Raw genomic sequence first — 20,597 nt, 5'->3', positions numbered from 1 at the left:
TAACAACTTAACTTTCCCTCCCAATACTCGTTAGATACAAATTTACATCGAGTGATTTTGCATCTGAGAGTGATCTTTTGAAATACTTTCTAGTATTCTTTTTTTTTTTTTTTTTGGCGGTACGCAGGCCTCTCACTGCCATGGCCTCTCCCGCTGCGGAGCACAGGCTCCGGACGCGCAGGCTCAGCGGCCATGGCTCACGGGCCCAGCCGTTCCACAGCATGTGGGATCTTCCTGGACTGGGGCACGAACCCGTGTCCCCTGCATCGGCAGGTGGACTCTCAACCACTGCACCACCAGGGAAGCCCACTTTCTAGTATTCTTAAGGTTCACTTTCTTTTTTATTTTTTCTTTTTAAAATTTATATATTTTGTGAAAACAATTTTTTTGTCTAGCATTTTATTTATTACTTTTAATGAAAACAATTTTCTTTTTTTTTTGCGGTACGCAGGCCTCTCACTGTGTGGCCTCTCTCGTTGCGGAGCACAGGCTGCAGCCGCACAGGCTCAGCGGCCATGGCTCAGGGGCCCAGCCGCTCCGCGGCATGTGGGATCTTCCCAGTCCGGGGCACGAACCTGTGTCCCCTGCATCGGCAGGCGGACTCTGAACCACTGCGCCACCAGGGAAGCCCAATGAAAACAATTTTTAACAGCACTTTTAAAGTGCTTCCTTTTTGCCAATCCCTTTTTTTTTAAATTTAATTTTATTTATTTTTGGCTGTGCTGGGTCTTCGTTGCTGCGCGCGGACTTTCTCTAGTAGCAGCGAGCGGGGGCTACTCTTCATTGCGGTGCGCCAGCTTCTCACTGCGCTGGCTTCTCTTGTTGCGGAGCGTGGGCTCTAGGCGCGTGGGCTTCAGTAGTTGTGGCTCGCGGACTCTAGAGCGCAGGCTCAGTAGTTGTGGCGCACGGGCTTAGTTGCTCCACGGCATGTGGGATCATCCCGGACCAGGGCTGGAACCCGTGTCCCCTGCATTGGCAGGCGGATTCTTAACCACTGCACCACTAGGGAAGCCCTGCCAATCCCTTTTAAAACATATATATTTTTTAAATTTAGCTCTAATAGGTACACATAGCACATTTTTAGAAATTGAGGTATAATTGACATATATTAGTTTTAGGTGTGCATCGTGATTCAGTACTTGTATATATTGTGAAATGATCATCACAATAAAGCTAGATAACATCTGTCACCATACATAGTTACAAAAAATTTTTTTCTTGTGATGAGAACTTTTAAGATAAACTCTCGGCAACTTTCAGATATGCAATATGGTATTATTAACTATAGTCACTGTGCTGTACTGAAACATGTTAAAAATTCTTATAATAACTATGAGGAAGGTTCTGTTATTCCCATTTTAAAGATGAGGAAACTGAGGCACTAAGTTACTGAGAAGTTACGTAACTTATCCAGGATCACACAGCTAGTAGCTATAGAGCTGGGAAGAGAATGTATATATAGTCTGGTTCTACAATAATTGCTTTTAACCACTGCACTACACTGCTTATTATGTCATTGCATTGTCTTTCCAAAGATTAGAAAACACAGTATTAAATAAGTTTCACTTTTTAAACATGAACTTTTTACCTTTAAATTAAACTTGATTCATTTATTCCATTTATCAGCACGTATTTACTGAGTGTCTTCTATGTTCCAGACACTGTGATAAGTGCTGAGTTTTGAACAAGATGTACATAATCCTGACCACATGGATTTTATATTCTAGCAGAGAAGACATGCTAATAAGTTGTTCAACTAATGATTGAATTGCAGCTGTGGTAAATGCTACAAAGGAGAATTTGAGAGTAGAGTTTTTGCCAGGGATTCAAACGTGCTTTTAGCAGTTAGGGAAGGATTCAGTGAGAAAATGGCATTTGAGCTAAGCTGAGAAAGAAGCCTTTCTTTGCCTACCTGAGGGTGTAACTAAAATTAGAGACTTAGAACCACCAGAGTGGTTCTGCATAGCACTCTGGAAGGAGATGAGCTAAACTCTATATGCCTCATTTGCCCTGATACACACTTCATTTGTCCTGAAAGTATCACTGTTTTGTATATTTGGTGCCTAGTATAATTGACATTTATAATGCTGACACAGTCATGAAATAGACTCTGTTCTTCATATTCTGTTTATTAAGACAGGGAAATGATAAAATAGAGAGTGAGAAAGGGTCTTCAGAAGTCTTAATCTACTGTTTTACCACTATACAAAAAGAGCCCCGGAAAATTCTACTGATTTGCCCAGAGGTTGGTTGTTTTTGTTTTTTTTTAAGATTCCTGTAAATAGTGTAAATGAAAAAGATGTGTTTCGAAAAGTGTTTTAGTTGTGTGAAAAACTCAGTTATACAAAATAGTTTTTCCTTAATTACATGAAAAAATGATATGTTGATATAGTATTTATATTTAAAAGTTTCTCAGCTGGCCTCCTTTAGCCCTACTGGGAGTAAGGGTAAGCTTGTTATTTTTCTGTATAACTAGAGGGACTTGAATTAAATTGAAAAAGAAAGAAAAAACAGGGGGAAAAAAGTTGATGGTACTAAAGGTGAAAATAACCTGAAGTTATACATAATTTGATTCTTTTATATAGTAACAATGTTCATGAGTAATTTTTTTAACTGTACAAAAATGTTTTATCTGTGTTGGGACTGCAGTGAAACTTCCTCATAGCATCTGTTCTCTTCTCTGTTTAATAATTTCTTATATGAAATTTTTATTCCAGAAGACTCAGCTATTAGTTAGTAGAAGAAAATTATATCTCCCTTAATTCTTGCCTCATCAATTACCAAAGATAGAAAATGTTACAAAGAAGCTTCATGTTATATAACAAAGTTTACAGAAAAGTCACCATTTTCTTTTTGACTTAGTCATCTCATTTTTGATAGATTGCAAAGGTCGACTGCAAGGAGGTACTAGACATCATATGTAATCTGGAATCCGAGGGTCAGGATAACACAGCATTTGTTCTTTGTACGACTTACCTTACCCAGCAGCTCCAAACTGCAAGTGTATATTGTTCTTGGTAAGTATATTTAGTTTTTATTCCCTTTATTTGTTAGTACATAGTATATAGCATTTAGGGTTTATGTAAAATGTTGGTTTATTTCAAACTTGAAGACTAAGCAGATTAAATGATGACATGAGAATTAAATCTTTCTTAAAAGCTAAACCATTCAATTAAAAATATTATTGGTTTAATCTTTTCCAGGAGAGTCCAAAAATAAAGAAAGAGTAAAAAGTCTGAGCTCCTCTTGATTATTCCATGGAGAGTTGTCTGTTAACTTCAATATATATCTTCTTCTTTGAAGATAAAATTGTGGCCGTGTAAACCAAATTGGCGTTAGGTTGTTTTCCTTTACATTTATTACATCTTCTGATAGTCACTTTTCCCGTCTTATTTGGAAACTCACTAATTATCTAGGTTTCTAGGTCAAACTTGCACTAGAGAAGGAAACCCATTTGAATTGTAATCTTTTTTTGCAACTTTGGTACTATTTAGCACAATTGCATTATTTGGTTTTAATTCAATTTATATCTTGTTTGCCTACAGAGTACTTAGTTGCTAAAAAGGTCACAGTAAGTGTAACCCTTGGTTCTTTCATCCTAACTGTATTGAAACTATTTAGGACAGCAGGACAAATGTGGTACACAAGAAACCTCTAAAATGCAAGACTCTATGGATAAGTATCAGATTAGTGGTACAGAAAACACTGTAAGAGATTAGAGAAGGGTGCTCACTGTATACCAGTGTTTAAGGAAGGTGTCAGGGAGGAGGTAGTATTTGAGCTTTAATTCAAAGAATGGGTTGGATTTGCATAACCTTGACTAGAGGAGCTTCTAAGAATGGCTTGAAGTTGGAAGTAAGCATTTTGTATATAGGAAAACCTAATAAAACCTTTCATATACTTCAGCCCTTATTGATCTTCCTTTGGAGCATCTGTGTATATCTATAAAGTTTTATAATTATTAGTATTTTTTATGTTGCTGTATTTCTTTTTATTTACTAATTTTTATACAAATACTATTTGAGTTCCTTAAATTATCTCTCCCAATCCTCCTAATAATCATTGTACAGATAAGGCAGTGGAGGATCAACAGGATCTGAGAAGTCTTATAATTGCCCACAGTCTCAGAGCTAAAGTGGTAGAGAGAGAGTAAAGCCCAGGCGTTTTGACCCCTAATACAGTGCTTTTCTTCTGTGCAGTTGTTTTCTTGGCACAGGGACAGAATTCACATCGCAGTCTTCTGCTAAGTCCTCTGTGCCAGACTTATATCTCCTCTGAGAAAGGAGATACTGGGATAGGGGCTTAAATATCATTGTGGGCATTTTGTTAGCTAACCAAAAAAAAAAAAAGGTGCTATAAGTAAAAAGAATTTTAGCAGAGCAGTGAGATTTTTGATCATTATCAAGTAGAAGAATTTGTTTTTCATTCATTAGAGATTTAACCTCAGTAAAGCAGATGTATTTACTTGTGGAATAACCCCTATTTTTTCTTTTTACAGTTGTTTTCTTTGCCTATAATGAAAAAAATATCTGCTAGCTATAGCGAGGTTTTTAGTGCAAAGAATACATTAAATCACATATGGGATGTGTTACAGATTATAAAGTGTTTTTCAAACTATAGTCACGCAGTTCTTTTAATATTCTTGATATAGCTTCCCTTTTTTTTAGTGAGTCTAGGATTAATGCTGTTCTCCTGCAGCAGGAAGGGATTAAAAGGGATTTCCCTCTTATTGGCCTCCTGAGGAGCTATAATGAGTAAAGGAGAGGAAAGAAAATCTTAAATCACTTCACACTTTGTTAAAAGTAAGCTTCTTCCAAGCAATTCAGAGGGAAATAGAATATAAAATTTTAGAATTTTAAAACATTTTTTTCGCCCTTCTGTTGTTTTCAAAGGCTTTGGGGGTGGGTGGGTGGGGAGGCGGTGGTAGTGGGATATTGGAGTTAGCATAGCCATAACATAAAAACAGTGAATTTTACTAAGGAAAATGAGTCCCAGGAATTCTGTTCAAATAGGATAGATTCTTTTGTTGTGCTAGAGGTGTCCTGTGTTGAAGATAGTAGGCTATTTGGGAGTATTTGTCTAGAAAAGAAAAAAATTCTTTATTAATTGGTATTTTATTGATGACAGTAAAGTTGGAATATGATAATAAAAGCAGGCACTTATTTTAAATACACATATTAGAATTTATTAAGTGTCATTCTCGAATTTGGTCACCATTGAAGATATTTGAAAGGGAAACTATGTAACTATCACCCAAAACAGTTTTTTATTCTTTTAAATTTCCTTCAGAGACATTTACAAATTACAATAAAATATATCATTACTTTATAGCAATTACCATATTACTGATCTCAAAATGTATATCACTCAGCTTATTCATTAAGCTTAACCCCGAAAGATTTTTGGCTATTTGCAAAAATCAAAGAAGTGCTGGAGGAATGAGTTCCCTATATTTGTCTAGCAATGGTAACATAATTAGAGTAGCCATGCAAGTGAGAAAGATAACCCTTTTGAATGGGACAGTGTACATACAGATGTGTAATTGCTGCTGCTTCTTTAAAATAAAATGATACAGTTGAACCTTAAACCTCTACACTAAGCTTTCAGTGAGTATTTGATAGATTGACCTTTGGTTTCTGTAACACCTCTGAGCTTTAAATCTTTTATGTTGTATGTTTGTGTTTCTTCAGATGTAATTTCGTGTCGCTTCTCTCCCAACTAGACTGTGATATACCAGGGTCGTCATGTATGTTGTCTAATTTACAATTCAGTCCCCAGCACCTGGCGAAGACCAGATCCAGATATCCATTCATGTTTTATTTAACTGAATTTTTTAGAGGAAAAATGAAGTCATGAGAATCATCTGTATTTGCAGGAGCCCTCTTTAGGGAGTGGTCATTCCTTAATTCCACGAAGTTTTCTTTGCCTCATTTCTAAAATACCTAAATTCTAGATCACAGTTTGACATTGTGGGCCTCCTGCTTTGCAGAAACAGTGCAGTTTAAGGTTCTTGCTTGGTAGCTAGATGTCTACCAAAATGTGTTTCCTACTATTAATAGAACTAAATTTCCTCTCCAATTTTTATGAATTTGTATATAATTTGTTGTCTTGAGGTAGGCGGTGGGCTAATTTGAGGGTGCAGTAAATCATCTGAAGCATCCATATAGTAGAATCATTTTCAATACATTCTTTAATGGTGGTCCATTTTTTAAAAAATCACATCATTGTAGTGGTTGAAGAAGTATTGTCCTAGTGCATGTATGATCCAGGAGGCTATAAGTTGCTGTTGGTGGTTTCATTGTTCCAGTGTGCAGATTTGAATGGATGATTAAAGTGACATCTTGGCATTCTCACTAGTAATCCACCGGTTTTCATGGTGTCAGGCATGTTTGTATGTTTGGGTGGGTAATAGTAGTTTTAGTTTGTTTTGGTAATAGTTTTAAATCGCTCAGTTGTAACTGTGGAAATAAGTGTACAAATATAAAACACATGATAGAAATGTTCTTTTTTGATCGTGGTTATTTGGAGTTAACTAGAGTTTGAAATATTAAATTTGGAATAAATCAAGCCCTAGACATTCTGATTTTTTTTAAAAAAATCATTTTGAGAGACTTTAATTCTCAACCTGCCTTTCATCACTTTATCGGATTTGCCTAACTTTAAACTTGTAGCTAGCTGGTGAATTTTAGATAGTAGATATCCTTTCCCCTTTATCTTCATAATCAGGTTTTACTAGCTTTGATAATTTTGTTCTTTTCAGATAGCATAGGTTTCACATATATTTTGGTAGGTGCTTACTTTATCTGAGAGCATATGTAATTCTCCATTTCCTTCGTTATTCAGAATTTTGCATTATTCTCTAAAGTTTTATAAGTAACATGCTTACATGTGAATGAAGCAGTCTTCTAAGTTTAAAAATGAACAGTCACCCCAGTTACTTGCCTGCCTGGTAGCTGTTCTCAGTTTTTACTTTTTCTGGTTAGGAAAGCAATGCTAGTCACCAAACACAAATATTTAAAGGCATTTTAAGTTAATTTTACTTGTTATATATAGCTCAAATTTTCCATCATTAAATATTATAAGCTTTAATCATATATGTCTTGAGACATATTTATTTCAATCTTTGAAGCAAGTTTTATATCTACGTAAGAATTTTACCATATGAGAATCCCAGTTACCTCCTTAAAAATGTAAGAAAATACGTTCTGTTAAACATGTTTGTTTTTAAATCTATTATAAAAAGAGGTGTATTCATTTCTTAAGCTTTGGGTTTGTATCGTTTCCTGGAATAGTCTGTGTTAATAGCAATAATAGGATATTAGTGTTCTAAAACAGGCTCATGAAAATAATATTATTTTTTAATGGAAATCATTTAACAAATACACAGTATCCATTGAGGTTGTACAGAAAAGAGTCACTTTAAAACTTTTTTTTTTTAATAAATTTATTTATTTATTTTTGGCTGTGTTGGGTCTTCGTTTCTGTGCGAGGGCTTTCTCCACTTGCGGCGAACGGGGGCCACTCTTCATCGCGGTGCGTGGGCCTCTCACTGTCACGGCCTCTCCAGGCTCCAGACGCGCAGGCTCAGTAGTTGCGGCACATGGGCTTAGTTGCTCCGCGGCATGTGGTATCTTCCCAGATCAGGTCTCGAACCCGTGTCCCCTGCATTGGCAGGCAGATTCTTAACCACTGCGCCACCAGGGAAGCCCTAAAAAATTTTTTTAAATAAATTTATTTATTTTATTTTTGGCTACGTTGGGTCTTCGTTGCTGCACAAGGGCTTTCTCTAGTTGCAGCAAACAGGGGCTACTCTTGGCTGCAGTGCGCGGGCTTCTCGTTGCATTGGCTTCTCTTGTTGCGGAGCACGGGCTCTAGGTGTGCAGGCTTCAGTAGTTGCGGCGCACAAGCTTGGTTGCTCCGTGGCATGTGGGATCTTCCCGGACCAGGGCTCGAACCCGTGCCACCTTCATTGGCAGGTGGATTCTTAACCACTGCCCCACCAGGGAAGTCCCCAGTCACGTTTTTTAAAGTGATAGCATTCTCTTCTGTTTTGCTAAGGAACTTTCCTTGAATTCACATTTCATATTAACATTAGCATTTCTATTCTGGGCATTTGTTGAGTTTCTAGTGCTTTTCCTTTAGAGTTTTCTCTTAGCCCATTCAGTACTTTTATTTAACTTATTCTTTTCAAGCTTTTCTTAGTTTTCATAATGAATATTTGTGGGATTCTTGTATTTTAGCCATTTCCAAGAGTGCCATTTTAATAATTTTATTAGTAATATTTAAGATATTATCATTCCAAGATACAGGCCTAAGTAGCATCATGACATTTTAGAGATGTAAAGGGCCCATGAGATTAACGTGGTGAAGTACTATACCATTAGAATATTTCATAGTTGTATACACTTTGTTGGCAGCGTATTGATGTCTGATGATCCTTGCGCACTAGGACAGGGCTTAATTCAGTCAGTATAATTACCAATGTAAGGGGTAAAACCTTTTGGAACAAGATGGGATCTAAGTAAGTCTTTGAAAATGTCAGCATAAAGGAAGTAGTCTTTTGTTGTTTTTATTTTTGCCCAGGTACAAAGAAGAAAGAAGTGGGGGAATTTTCAAGGAGGATTCTTCTTAATAATTTTACTAGTTTGAGAGGAAGCAGAATATAGAGTTTTTTTCTTCTAGGTTTTACTTACTGTCACTTTTTCACAAACCAAAAAATTGGGGTAACAAATACCAGTTGCTTTAAATGTTTTACCATAATCTTTCTTTTTATAGGGAATTGACTCTCTTTTGGAGTAAACTGCAAAGAAGAATCGATCCTTCTATAGACACTTTTTTGGAGCGCTGTCGTCAGTTTGGTGTCATAGCTAAAACACAGCAGCATTTATTTTGCCTGATTAGAGTTATACAAACTGAAGTGAGTAATTTATGCTTTTTATGCTGATTGTTGTGGAGGGAAGAAATGAGTGGGGAGATAACTTCTCAGGAAACTCCTTTTAAATAAGGGAAAATGAGAAATAATGGGGTTTAATAAGGTTATGGAATGGGACATATCTAGCTGTTTCTACAGACTTACTTCCTAGGAATCTACAATTTTTTTTCATGGGAAATAGTGATTGACTTGACAGACCACTGGAGGAGGGAAAGATTATGTTTCTTGGTTGTCACCTCAACCGCCCTATATCTCCTTTTCCTAGAACAGTGTTCTGTATTTTATACAGGCATGTTTGTTTGCAAATTAACATAATAATTATAAAGAAAGAAAGTAAAATTGTATTTTTCAGCTCCTTCAGGATGGAGTGATAGATTCTAGGTTTTAGACTAACAGAACATTTCCAGAATCGACTGTACACAAATTATAAACTGTGCAAATTAGGAAACAAGTTAGGTTTTTTTCGTTTTTTGTTTTTCTTAAATAAATATTTCCTAAAATGAAATGAAGTGCCTTGTTTTTTTAGTTCAGCCCCATAAATGTATGCTAAGACTGCCAGCCTGGAGATTTGAGATGATTCTTATGCTATGTTCTGTTTCTGTTTTGTTTTTAATACCTACTCATGACTGAGATCTCTATATACCCATATCTATAATGGTTTATGCGTATGTTTTATGGGTTACATCTTTGACAACATCCAGGGATTGTTTATACTAAAGTCAAGGCACAGTTGTATCTTTGATACCTCCCATCTCCTTTAATGTAACCTTCCATATCCTATACTTTATTTGAAATACGTGTATCTAGTCTTCTCCGGTGAAGACAGGAAAAGGTAAAAGTTGTCTGAAGCAAATTCATGGTCAGATAAGCTAGGTGATAATTATTTCTAATCACTGCAAATGAAGTTGTGTCTCCTATCTCATAGAGAACATGTTCAAGTAATTATAGAACTTGCCTTGTTTAAAAAAAATTAGTGGTACAACTGGCCTTTAAAAAGTTGTTGTTTTTTTCCCAATCTTTAAGGGAAGTATGAATTTTCTGTTGCTGCATAACAGATTACCACAACTTAGCACTTCAGTTAACACCCATTTATTAGCTCACAGTTTTGTAGGGCAGAAGTCCAGCACAGTGTGGCATGGTTCACTGCTCAGTATCACAAGGCTGAAAATGAGGTGTTGGCCAGGCTGAGTTTTTATCTGGAGGCTCTGTGGAAAATCCACTTCTAAGCTCATTTTTATTGTTGACAGAATTCAGTTCCTTTCAGTTATAGGGCTGAAGTCCTCATTTTCTTGCTGGCTGTCAGCCACAGTCTGTTTTCAGCTCCTAGAAGCCACCCTCATGCCATTCCTTCATTTTCAATCCAGCAAAGGCACTAGGAGTTCTTCAAATCTGACCTCCTCTACCTCTGACTTCCAGATCTAGATTTAAAGGGCTTGAGTGATTAGGTCAGGTCTAGGTAATCCACTTGTCTTAAGATCAGTGGATTTGAGGCTTTAATTACATCTGCAAAGTCCCTTTTGCCATGTAATGTAACATAATTATAGGAATGATATTTATAGGTTCTGCTTATACTCAAAGCAAGGAGATTATACAAAAGTGAAGGTCAGTGGGGGTCATCTTAGATTTCTGTTTACCTCAAGGAACCACAAAAAATGGAAAAGATGCTAGAGGATTAGGGAAGGTGGGCTTCTGACACAGACCAAGGAATTTGCTGTCCATTTGTATAACCAAAACCCATTTCTTTTTCATCTCAGTCTAGGACATTTTCCACTGTAATCCTTGTTTATATTTGTCCTGAAGGGTAGGAAAGTTATGGACTGGTAGGTGGAAGGGGAGTGAATGTGGAATTCTTTTCAAATTGAGAGACTTAACCTCTAGCTTTTTAAAAGAGAGGTGATCTAACCTGTATCAGTTGGGATGTAGTTCTGCTGTGAATGGTAGATATCCCACAGTGATAGCGGTGTAAAGAAGATAGAAGTTTCTCCCTCTCCTATACAGGTAGGTAACCCAGGTAGACAGGCCAGGGTTGCTCTCATGGCTCCACATATCAGAAACCCAGGTTCCTTTTATCTGCTGTTAACATTTAGCTTCCATCTCATATTCCAATCCCAGCTATAATGTCTCCATTCCAGATGGCGAGAAGTGGAGTGGAGAGCAAACCACACTATGACACACCTTTTCCCCACTCCTTCCAACACACACACACACACACACACACACACACACACACACACGGTTACATCTAGCTGCAGGGGAAAGCTAGGAGATATATTGATTATTTGATTATTCCAGGTGACTTTGTAACCAGATAAAACCAGGTGTTCTGTTTTTGTAAAAGAAGAGGTGAAATGATATTAGCACAGCTAGCAACCTTGCGAAGGAAAAGGTTAATGATGCTGAAAAGCTTTTGTGGGCGTTGGGTCTCTTGCGGAAGGAGGGCCTTGTAATAGAACATCCTTATGTTCTGGGCTTCAGTTTTCTGTAAACAAAGAGCTTAAACCAAATGATCAATTAAAAGTGCTCAGAGTTGTTAAATTTTGATTCTGTGACTTGAGAAAGTCATATTGGAAGGGGTGACTTTAGAGAATCCAGGGTCTCTCTCAAGACTTCAAAAATAGTATGACAGAAGAAAGGATGTGGATGTGGTTATATTTGAAGTAGAAGGCATAAGAAGAGGAATAATCTTGAAGCCAGTTTATTTGGCCTTAGGGCCCTTTTTGGTGGAACATATAAGTAGTACTGTTTTGCAAAACATGACTTTATTTAGTTTAATCCTTTCTCTTTAGTAATAAAGAAGCTGAAAATTAGAGATGCGTGACTTTTGGAGAAAGTCTGTTAAGTTTTAAAATCATAGGTTCTTAACAAGTTACTTAACCCCTTTGGAAGACTGTGAGATAAACAGCAAAGAATGTGTGTTGTTTCTTAAACAGCCTAATGTAGTTGAAATGGTAAAATTTGTGAAATCATTAAGAACACTTTTCAAAACAAAAATAACTACCATTATACATTCTGAACAGATATACCAAGAAGTTACTTGTTAAAGGAGTGATGAATAAATTAGAATTAGGATATGGAATGTGGAGCTGAATTTTGAAGAAACTGATAGATATGAATAATTTGTTAGGTTTTAAACCAGGAAGCTGAAGAAGTGCCTTGGCGTATTGTATCAAGGGCACATGGGATATCGCCAAGTCAATTAACTTTGGAGTTGGTATAGAGTGTAAAGTGGTTAAGACTCAGACGCTGGGAAAAGATGCTTTAAGTTTAAATTCTTGCTCCTCTGCTCACTAGCTGGTGACATTGGCAACTAATTTTCTGAGCCTTGGTTCCTTCATCTATAAAATGAGGATGATGTATGCAAAAAGTTTATTTAGAATAGTGGCTAGGATGTAGTAAAAGTTTATTTAGAATAGTGCCTAGGATGTAGTAAGGAGTCTGTAACTTGATGGCAATTATTTCTTTGTGTTCTCAGCATTTAGAATGGTGCCCAATGAGAATAATTGCTTAGCAAATTGATGTTTGAACAGTGGAATTTATCCTCAAATATTTTATGGGGTTCTGTTGAATATTTACTATGTTCCAACATTGTAATACTCATTTTGTGTTACCTTATTTCATTTTTATAACAGCATTAGGAGGAAAATCCAATACTGCCACTATAATTATCATTGTACAGATGAGGAAACTGAGGCTTAGAGGAGTTAAAAACTTCTCACTGTAGTGAAGCTGGGGTTCAAAGTCAGTCAGAGTCATACTCAAAATTCTGTGCTCTTAAGTACTGTATTTTAAGCCACTCTGCCGTAAGATCCTCCTTTTCTTGGTTTATATTATTTTCACGCACCCTTTCAGCCTCTCACATGAAAGAATCATCTTAAATGCACTTACCTTTTATCATATACAACCAGATCTTTTTTGTGATTTTTTGACTGATTTCTGAGAACCTCCTGCTATAGAGAAATTTTCTGTTGTTTTTCCATGGGAAACTGAGATTTCAGTACACCTGTAACTATAGAGTATTAATTCTTTTAGGAGGAAATGGAAAGGATCGTTTATTCTAAGCCTTGAGGTTTTGAAAACACCCAATTGTTCATGACATAGACATATGAGTTTTTTAAATTTAATTCAATCTTAGACCCACTTTTATGCATGTTTCCTCTTGCACCCATTTATTTAAGCCCTATCCTTCCTGCCCAGCTTGAGACAATTCTTTTTTGAATCCTTCAGTGACCTTATGTATCCTGACTGAGCTCCTTTGCATTTATGTGCTTTTATACATTTGGCACACAGATAAATTCCTTGAGGGTTAAGGACTGCTTTAATATGCAGTGCCTTATAAAGTTGGATACTCTATAAATGTACATTGTTGTTGTTCATGGTTGTAACATCTAATCCAGTCCTTTGCATGTTGAAAGAAGGAGGATCTAAATGTAACTTGCAGGAAGAAAGATTTAAGAACTTTAAGTTTTAAGAAGTAAGTGTGTGTGTGTGTGTGTGTGTGTGTGTGTGTGTGTGTCTTATCAGTGAAAGTTATGTAATGTTTCCAAACTGGGGAAAAAAAACCTTTTCTTCCCTATTTTTCTTAACAGGCACAAGATGCTGGTCTTGGGGTGTCGATTTTACTATGTGTCAGAGCTCTTCAACTCAGATCAAGTGAGGATGAAGAAATGAAGGCATCAGTTTGTAAAACAATTGCTTGTCTTTTACCAGAAGATTTAGAAGTTAGACGAGCCTGTCAGCTTACAGAATTCTTAATTGAACCCAGTTTGGATGGATTTAATATGTTGGAAGAACTGTATTCTCAACCAGATCAAAAATTTGATGAAGAAAATGCACCAGTTCCGAATTCTCTCCGATGTGAGCTTTTACTAGCTTTAAAAGCCCACTGGCCATTTGATCCTGAATTTTGGGACTGGAAAACTTTAAAACGACACTGCCACCAACTTCTGGGACAAGAAGCCTCAGATTCTGATGATGACCTAAGTGGCTATGAACTGTCTATTAATGACACAGATGTTTTAGAGTCATTTCTTAGTGATTATGAGGAAAGTAAAGAAGATAAACAATATAGAAGAAGAGATTTGACAGATCACCAAAAGGAGAAAAGAGACAAAAAACCCATTGGTTCTTCTGAAAGATACCAGAGATGGCTTCAGTATAAATTTTTCTGTTTGTTATGTAAGCGGGAATGTATAGAGGCCAGGATTCTTCATCATTCTAAGATGCATATGGAAGATGGAATTTACACCTGTCCGGTTTGTATTAAAAAATTCAAGAGAAAAGAAATATTTGTTCCTCATGTGATGGAACATGTTAAAATGCCACCAAGCAGAAGGGACCGCTCTAGAAAGAAGTTACTGTTGAAAGGCTCTCAGAAGGGAGTTTGTCCCAAGAGCCCTTCTGCAACCCTAGAGCAAGGTCAGTCATTGAATGAACAAGCCAAAGGAGAGTCACATGAGTATGTCACATTCAGCAAATTAGAAGATTGCCACCTGCAAGACAGAGATTTGTACCCATGTCCTGGCACAGACTGTTCCCGTGTGTTTAAGCAGTTTAAATACTTAAGTGTGCATCTTAAAGCTGAACACCAAAATAATGATGAAAATGCCAAGCACTACTTAGATATGAAAAATAGAAGAGAGAAGTGTACTTACTGTCGACGACATTTCATGTCTGCTTTTCACCTGCGAGAGCATGAACAAGTGCATTGTGGTCCTCAGCCTTATATGTGTGTATCTATAGATTGCTATGCTAGGTTTGGATCAGTGAATGAACTGCTTAACCATAAACAAAAACATGATGATCTGCGTTATAAATGTGAATTAAATGGCTGTAATATTGTTTTCAGTGACTTGGGACAGCTTTACCACCATGAAGCACAACACTTTAGGGATGCGTCTTACACATGCAACTTCGTTGGCTGTAAAAAGTTCTATTATTCCAAAATTGAATACCAGAATCACCTCTCAATGCATAATGTTGAAAGTTCAAATGGAGATGTGAAGAAATCAGTGAAACTTGAGCCTGCAGCAGGTGACAAGCAAGATTGTATTGATCAGCCCCATCTACTTGACCAAACTGATAAATCACATTTACCAGAGGATCTTCTTTTCTGTGCAGGATCAGCTAGTTCTCAAATAGAAACTGCAGAAAATCTGAAAGAAAACAGTGACAGTAATTCTAGTGATCAGTTAAGTCATAGCTCTTCAGCTTCCATGAACGAAGAGTTAATTGACACACTGGATCACTCTGAAACCATGCAGGATATATTATTGTCTCACGAGAAAGTCTTTGTGCCCTCCGGTTTAAAAGAAAAATGTTCCAATGTGGCAGTTTGTTTTGATGGGACTAAGTTTACCTGTGGTTTTGATGGCTGTGGTTCCACGTACAAAAACGCAAGAGGCATGCAGAAGCATCTAAGGAAGGTTCATCCATACCATTTCAAACCCAAAAAGGTAAAGACAAAAGATCTCTTTCCCTGTTTGGGTAATGAACATAATCCAGCAACTGAAAAGTTTGATACAGAACCTAAACCTAGCTCAGATACAAACAGTGACTCCCCAGATGAAGGTCTAGATCACAATATTCATACTAAATGTAAACGAGAACATCAGGGTTATTCCTCAGAAGCCACCATTTGTGCTTCTAAAAGGCCGTGTACAGAGGATACCATGTTGGAACTTCTGTTACGCTTGAAGCATTTAAGCTTGAAAAACTCAATAACACATGGATCTTTCTCAGGGTCATTGCAGGGGTACCCATCCAGTGGTGCTAAGTCTCTTCAAGCGGTGTCACCTACAATCTCAGACCTTAATTTTCAGAATCAAGATGAAAATATGCCAAGTCAGTACCTGGCACAGCTGGCAGCCAAGCCTTTTTTCTGTGAGCTTCAAGGATGCAAATATGAATTTGTGACCAGAGAGGCTTTGTTAATGCATTATCTTAAGAAACATAATTACTCAAAAGAAAAAGTCCTTCAGCTAACCATGTTTCAACATCGGTATTCCCCGTTCCAGTGTCATATCTGCCAAAGGTCATTTACAAGAAAAACACACCTTAGGATTCATTATAAAAATAAACATCAAATTGGCAGTGACAGAGTAACTCAAAAACTATTAGATAATGAAAAATGTGATCATGAAGGTCCATGCTCAGTAGACAGGTTGAAAGGTGATTGTTCCGTGGAACTTGGAGGTGATCCCAGCAGTAACTCTGAGAAGCCACACTGTCATTCTAAAAAGGATGAATGCAGTTCAGAAACAGATTTGGAGTCATCGTGCGAAGAAACAGAAAGTAAAACATCTGATATATCATCACCAATAGGTAGCCATAGAGAAGAAGGAGAAGGAAGAGAGGGGAGAGGTAGCAGGAGAACTGTTGCTAAAGGAAATCTCTGCTATATTTTGAATAAATACCACAAACCATTCCATTGTATCCATAAAACTTGCAACTCCTCATTCACCAATCTAAAAGGCTTGATTCGCCATTACAGGACTGTACATCAATACAACAAAGAACAGTTATGTTTAGAGAAAGATAAAGCGAGAACCAAAAGGGAACTTGTCAAATGCAAAAAGATATTTGCTTGCAAATATAAGGAATGTAACAAGCGTTTCCTGTGTTCTAAAGCTCTTGCTAAGCACTGTAGTGACTCTCATAACCTAGACCACATTGAAGAGCCGAAAGTGCTTTCTGAAGCAGAGTCAGCGGCCAGGTTTTCCTGTAACCAGCCTCAGTGCCCGGCTGTTTTTTATACATTCAGCAAGTTGAAGCACCACTTGATGGAACAGCATAATATTGAAGGAGAAATACATTCAGATTATGAAATTCATTGTGATCTTAATGGCTGTGGCCAGATTTTCACCCATCGCAGTAATTATTCTCAACATGTATATTATCGACATAAGGACTATTATGATGATCTGTTTAGAAGCCAGAAAGTGGCAAATGAAAGGCTACTAAGGAGTGAAAAGGTGTGTCAAAAAACTCACCCTCAGGGGCATGAACATCAGACTACCAGGAGATCGTTTAATGCTAAGGCTAAAAAGTGTGGCTTAATCAAAGAAAAGAAAGCTCCGATTAGTTTTAAAACAAGAGCTGAAGCCCTCCATATGTGTGTGGAGCATTCTGAGCACACGCAGTACCCTTGCATGGTTCAAGGATGCTTATCTGTGGTGAAGTTGGAGAGCAGCATAGTGAGGCATTACAAACGTACCCATCAGATGAGTAGTGCCTATTTAGAGCAACAGATGGAAAATCTTGTCGTTTGTGTTAAGTACGGTACCAAAATTAAGGAGGAGCCCCCTTCTGAAGCAGAGCCCTGTATAAAGAAAGAAGAAGATAGAAGCTGTGAATCAGAGCTCACAAAGCACAGCCATTCCCCAGGTGACAGTAGCATACCTGTCCAGACCGCCGATTCCCTTTATCCAGGTGAAAGGGATGGAGGTCAGAAAGGATGTACAGAAAGCAACCCAGTTTTTGATGCAGATACTCTGCTCTACAGAGGAACTTTGAAATGTAACCATAGTTCAGAAACCACTTCTTTGGAACAGTGTCATACAGTTCAGCCTCCTCCTTGTAAAATAGAAAATTCCATACCTAATCCTGATGGGACTGAAAGTGGGACTTATTTCACAAGTTTCCAGCTGCCTTTACCAAGGATCAAAGACTCAGAAACCGGGCAGCAAAGTTCAGGGCAAGAAAACACTGTAAAAAATTCAACCCATGTCCCAAAAGAGAATTTTAGGAAGCATCCACATCCCAGGTCATTTGATTTGAAGACTTACAAACCCATGGGATTTGAATCTTCATTTCTGAAATTTATTCAGGAAAGTGAAGAGAAAGAAGATGATTTTGATGATTGGGAGCCTTCAGAGCACTTACCATTAAGTAATTCTTCACAACCCAGTAATGACTTAACAGGGAGTGTTATGGCAAATAATATGGTGAATGACAATGACCCTGAAGTTGACATACCTCATTCTTCCAGTGACTCTGCAATTCATGAGAACCTGACTGCAATCCCACCTTTAATAGTAGCTGAGACGACAACAGTTCCTCCCTTGGAAAACCTGAGGGTCGTATTGGACAAAGCATTAACAGACTGTGGAGAACTTGCCTTAAAACAGCTTCATTATCTTCGGCCAGTGGTTGTCCTTGAAAGATCTAAGTTTTCCACACCAATTTTAGAGTTGTTTCCAACAAAAAAGACAGATGAGCTTTGTGTAGGAAGTTCCTAAATAGCAATGTTGTTTTAGAAACAGACTGGCTCCAACACTGCAACATGGGGACAATTGCCAACTCGAACAAAGGCTGAGAACCAGCCACACCATTGTTTAGGGTAGAATAGGCTGTGTATTTACATGAATGTACAATATCTATGTCAGCAGTATTGGCTGAGTCCATTAGCTCTCCAGTTGGTTTATTGATTGGTTTTTTTTTGTTTGTTTATTAAAAAAAATGGAACTGTATTCTTGTTTGGTGCTAATTAATACATCAAAATATATTGGGGCTTCCTTTTTCAAATTAAGTGTGCATGATTGTATATGGAACAAATACTAAGATCCCAGGGTGGGAGGGCTAGGGAAAGGGATATGTTCTTACTTGACTTGAATGTGCACCTGAGGGTGCTCTGTGTAATATATTGTACACTACAGCATCTTATATTTTTTGAGTTGAGTTTCAATAAATTACAATTTTTCACCCATTTTTTGTTTAGTCATAATGAGTTTTCATGCCACACATAAATTGGAATTGCACTTATATTTTCTGGAATGTGCACTTATATTTTACCCCAGTAGTTTTTTGTTTCTTATTAACTAAACCATTCAGATGAAGCTTCCTTTTGAATGACTATTGTCTTAAAATTTTTGTGGAAAGAAAATTCCGAGATAGGATAATTAACTCTGGGAGTCAAGATAGCTCCCAGAAGAGGATGTCCAGGAGTTGTCCAGGTAGAAAGGAGAGCGTATGCCGAACATAATGTGAAGGGCACAGCAAATTCAGAGATGGAAAGTCATGTTTCCAGGCAACTACAAATAATTTGATAGGCTGTCAGTAAAAGGGGAGCACTGGAGCGGATGAGATTATTGTAGAGATAGGCAGGAACCAAACCATGAACACTAAGGACTTTGGACTTGAGTCCATAGGCAGCTGAGAGCCTTTGAAGAATTTTAAACAAAACATTCATGTTAATAATCTATAGATCACTTGAAATGAGTGTGATTTGAGGGGCTGAGAATGGAAACAGTAGATATTAAGACTGTTGAAGTAATTGAGGCAAACTTGGTGAGAGTCTGTACTGACAACTGCAGCAGAGGGATGAGTAGACGAAATTGAAAAATTCAAGAGGATTATTGGATGTTGGAGGGTGAAGAAAACGTTTTGAGGAAAACTTAAGGTTCAGTAGTGATACAACCAATTGAGGTGGGACTACAAAAGGAAGAAATGGATTTGGGGGAAGAGGATGGAATGTATTCTTATAAATACAGCAGCTTTATTCTCTGTTCCTTTTAAAGTTTGCAGCCGCTTTCATTAGCTAGCAATGGAACGACTCGTACTCCTAATATCCCTTTCTTATGCCTCTGGTTAAGATTTTAAGATCTTTTCTCTAACCCTTAAGCCTTGTTTTATCAGCTCTTCAGGGATTTCACTCTGCCACCTCCTCACCCTAAGAGTCTAAAGCACCCCCCAAGCCCAAGTCATTTCTTGGCTCAGGTCGTAGTAGGTAAGAGGTTCTCAAACAAGCTTCTGTTGAAAGAAAAAGTGACAGAGTAGAACATCCTAGAGGTTGAGGTCACTCCTGACTCCTTTGGGATCTTTGGCTAATTTCTTCTGTGGGCTTCAGTTTCCTCACTTACGAAGTGAGGCGGTGTAGGTGATGATTTTGAAAGGTCCTTATCTGTGATCTGAGCATGAGAAATAACCAGTGGCCTCATTTAAAAAATTCCTAATACTAGAGATTTTTAGATCAGACCAAGAGAAAGCTGCTAATTTGTTTAAGACTCAACTATATACAGCCAAAAAAAAAATTGTAAAAATTTAAAAATAAAGGGGAGGGCTTCCCTGGTGGCACAATGGTTAAGAATCCACCTGCCAGTTCAGGGGACATGGGTTCGAGCCCTGGTCCAGGAAGATCCCACATGCCGCGGAGCAACTAAGCCAGTGAGCCACAACTACAGAGCCTGCGCCCTAGAGCCTGCGAGCCACAACTACTGAGCCCATGCAGCACAACTACTGAAGCCTGCATACCTGGAGCCCATGCTCCACAACGAGAAGCCCGTGCACTGCAACGAAGAGTAGCCTCGGCTCGCTGCAACTACAGAAAGCCTGCACGCAGCAATGAAGACTCAACGCAGCCAAAAATAAAATAAATTTTTAAAATAAATAAATAAAAATAAAGGGGAATTCCCTGGTCGTCCAGTGGGTAGGGCTCTGCACTCCCACTGCAGGGGACAGTTTCGATCCCTGGTCAGGGAACTAAGATCCCACATGCCGCCCAGTTCGGCCAAAATAAAATACACTCAACTATATCCATTCAACCACCTCTAACTCCTACCTCCTGGAAGGACCAAGTGAGTCCATTTGCAGTGGAACCAAACCCTAATTTTCAGAACCCAGTTGAAGGTTTGCTTTAAGGTGACGCTAAGATCATTTTCTGTTCCAGTTG

At 37.8% G+C, this 20,597-nt stretch overlaps 1 protein-coding gene across 1 annotated transcript in view; it reads left to right on the top strand.

The window, feature by feature from the left end:
* Positions 1–18,635, top strand: part of RLF (RLF zinc finger) — an 83,066-nt gene extending 64,431 nt beyond the window's left edge. Inside the window, exons 6-8 of the mRNA XM_027108972.1 lie at positions 2,881–3,017; positions 8,776–8,917; positions 13,519–18,635. Coding sequence (XP_026964773.1) covers positions 2,881–3,017; positions 8,776–8,917; positions 13,519–18,168 — 4,929 coding nt within the window. The 3' untranslated portion in view covers positions 18,169–18,635. The remainder of the gene's footprint in view (positions 1–2,880; positions 3,018–8,775; positions 8,918–13,518) is intronic.
* Positions 18,636–20,597: the final 1,962 nt, after the last annotated feature.

This window comes from Aethalodelphis obliquidens, unplaced genomic scaffold (assembly GCF_003676395.1).
Source record: "Aethalodelphis obliquidens isolate GAN/ISIS:26980383/991018 unplaced genomic scaffold, ASM367639v1 scaffold9, whole genome shotgun sequence".
Taxonomy (NCBI): Eukaryota; Metazoa; Chordata; class Mammalia; order Artiodactyla; family Delphinidae; genus Aethalodelphis; species Aethalodelphis obliquidens.
The sequence above is the reverse complement of the archived record's forward strand: the minus strand, read 5'-3'. Positions and strand labels throughout refer to the sequence as shown.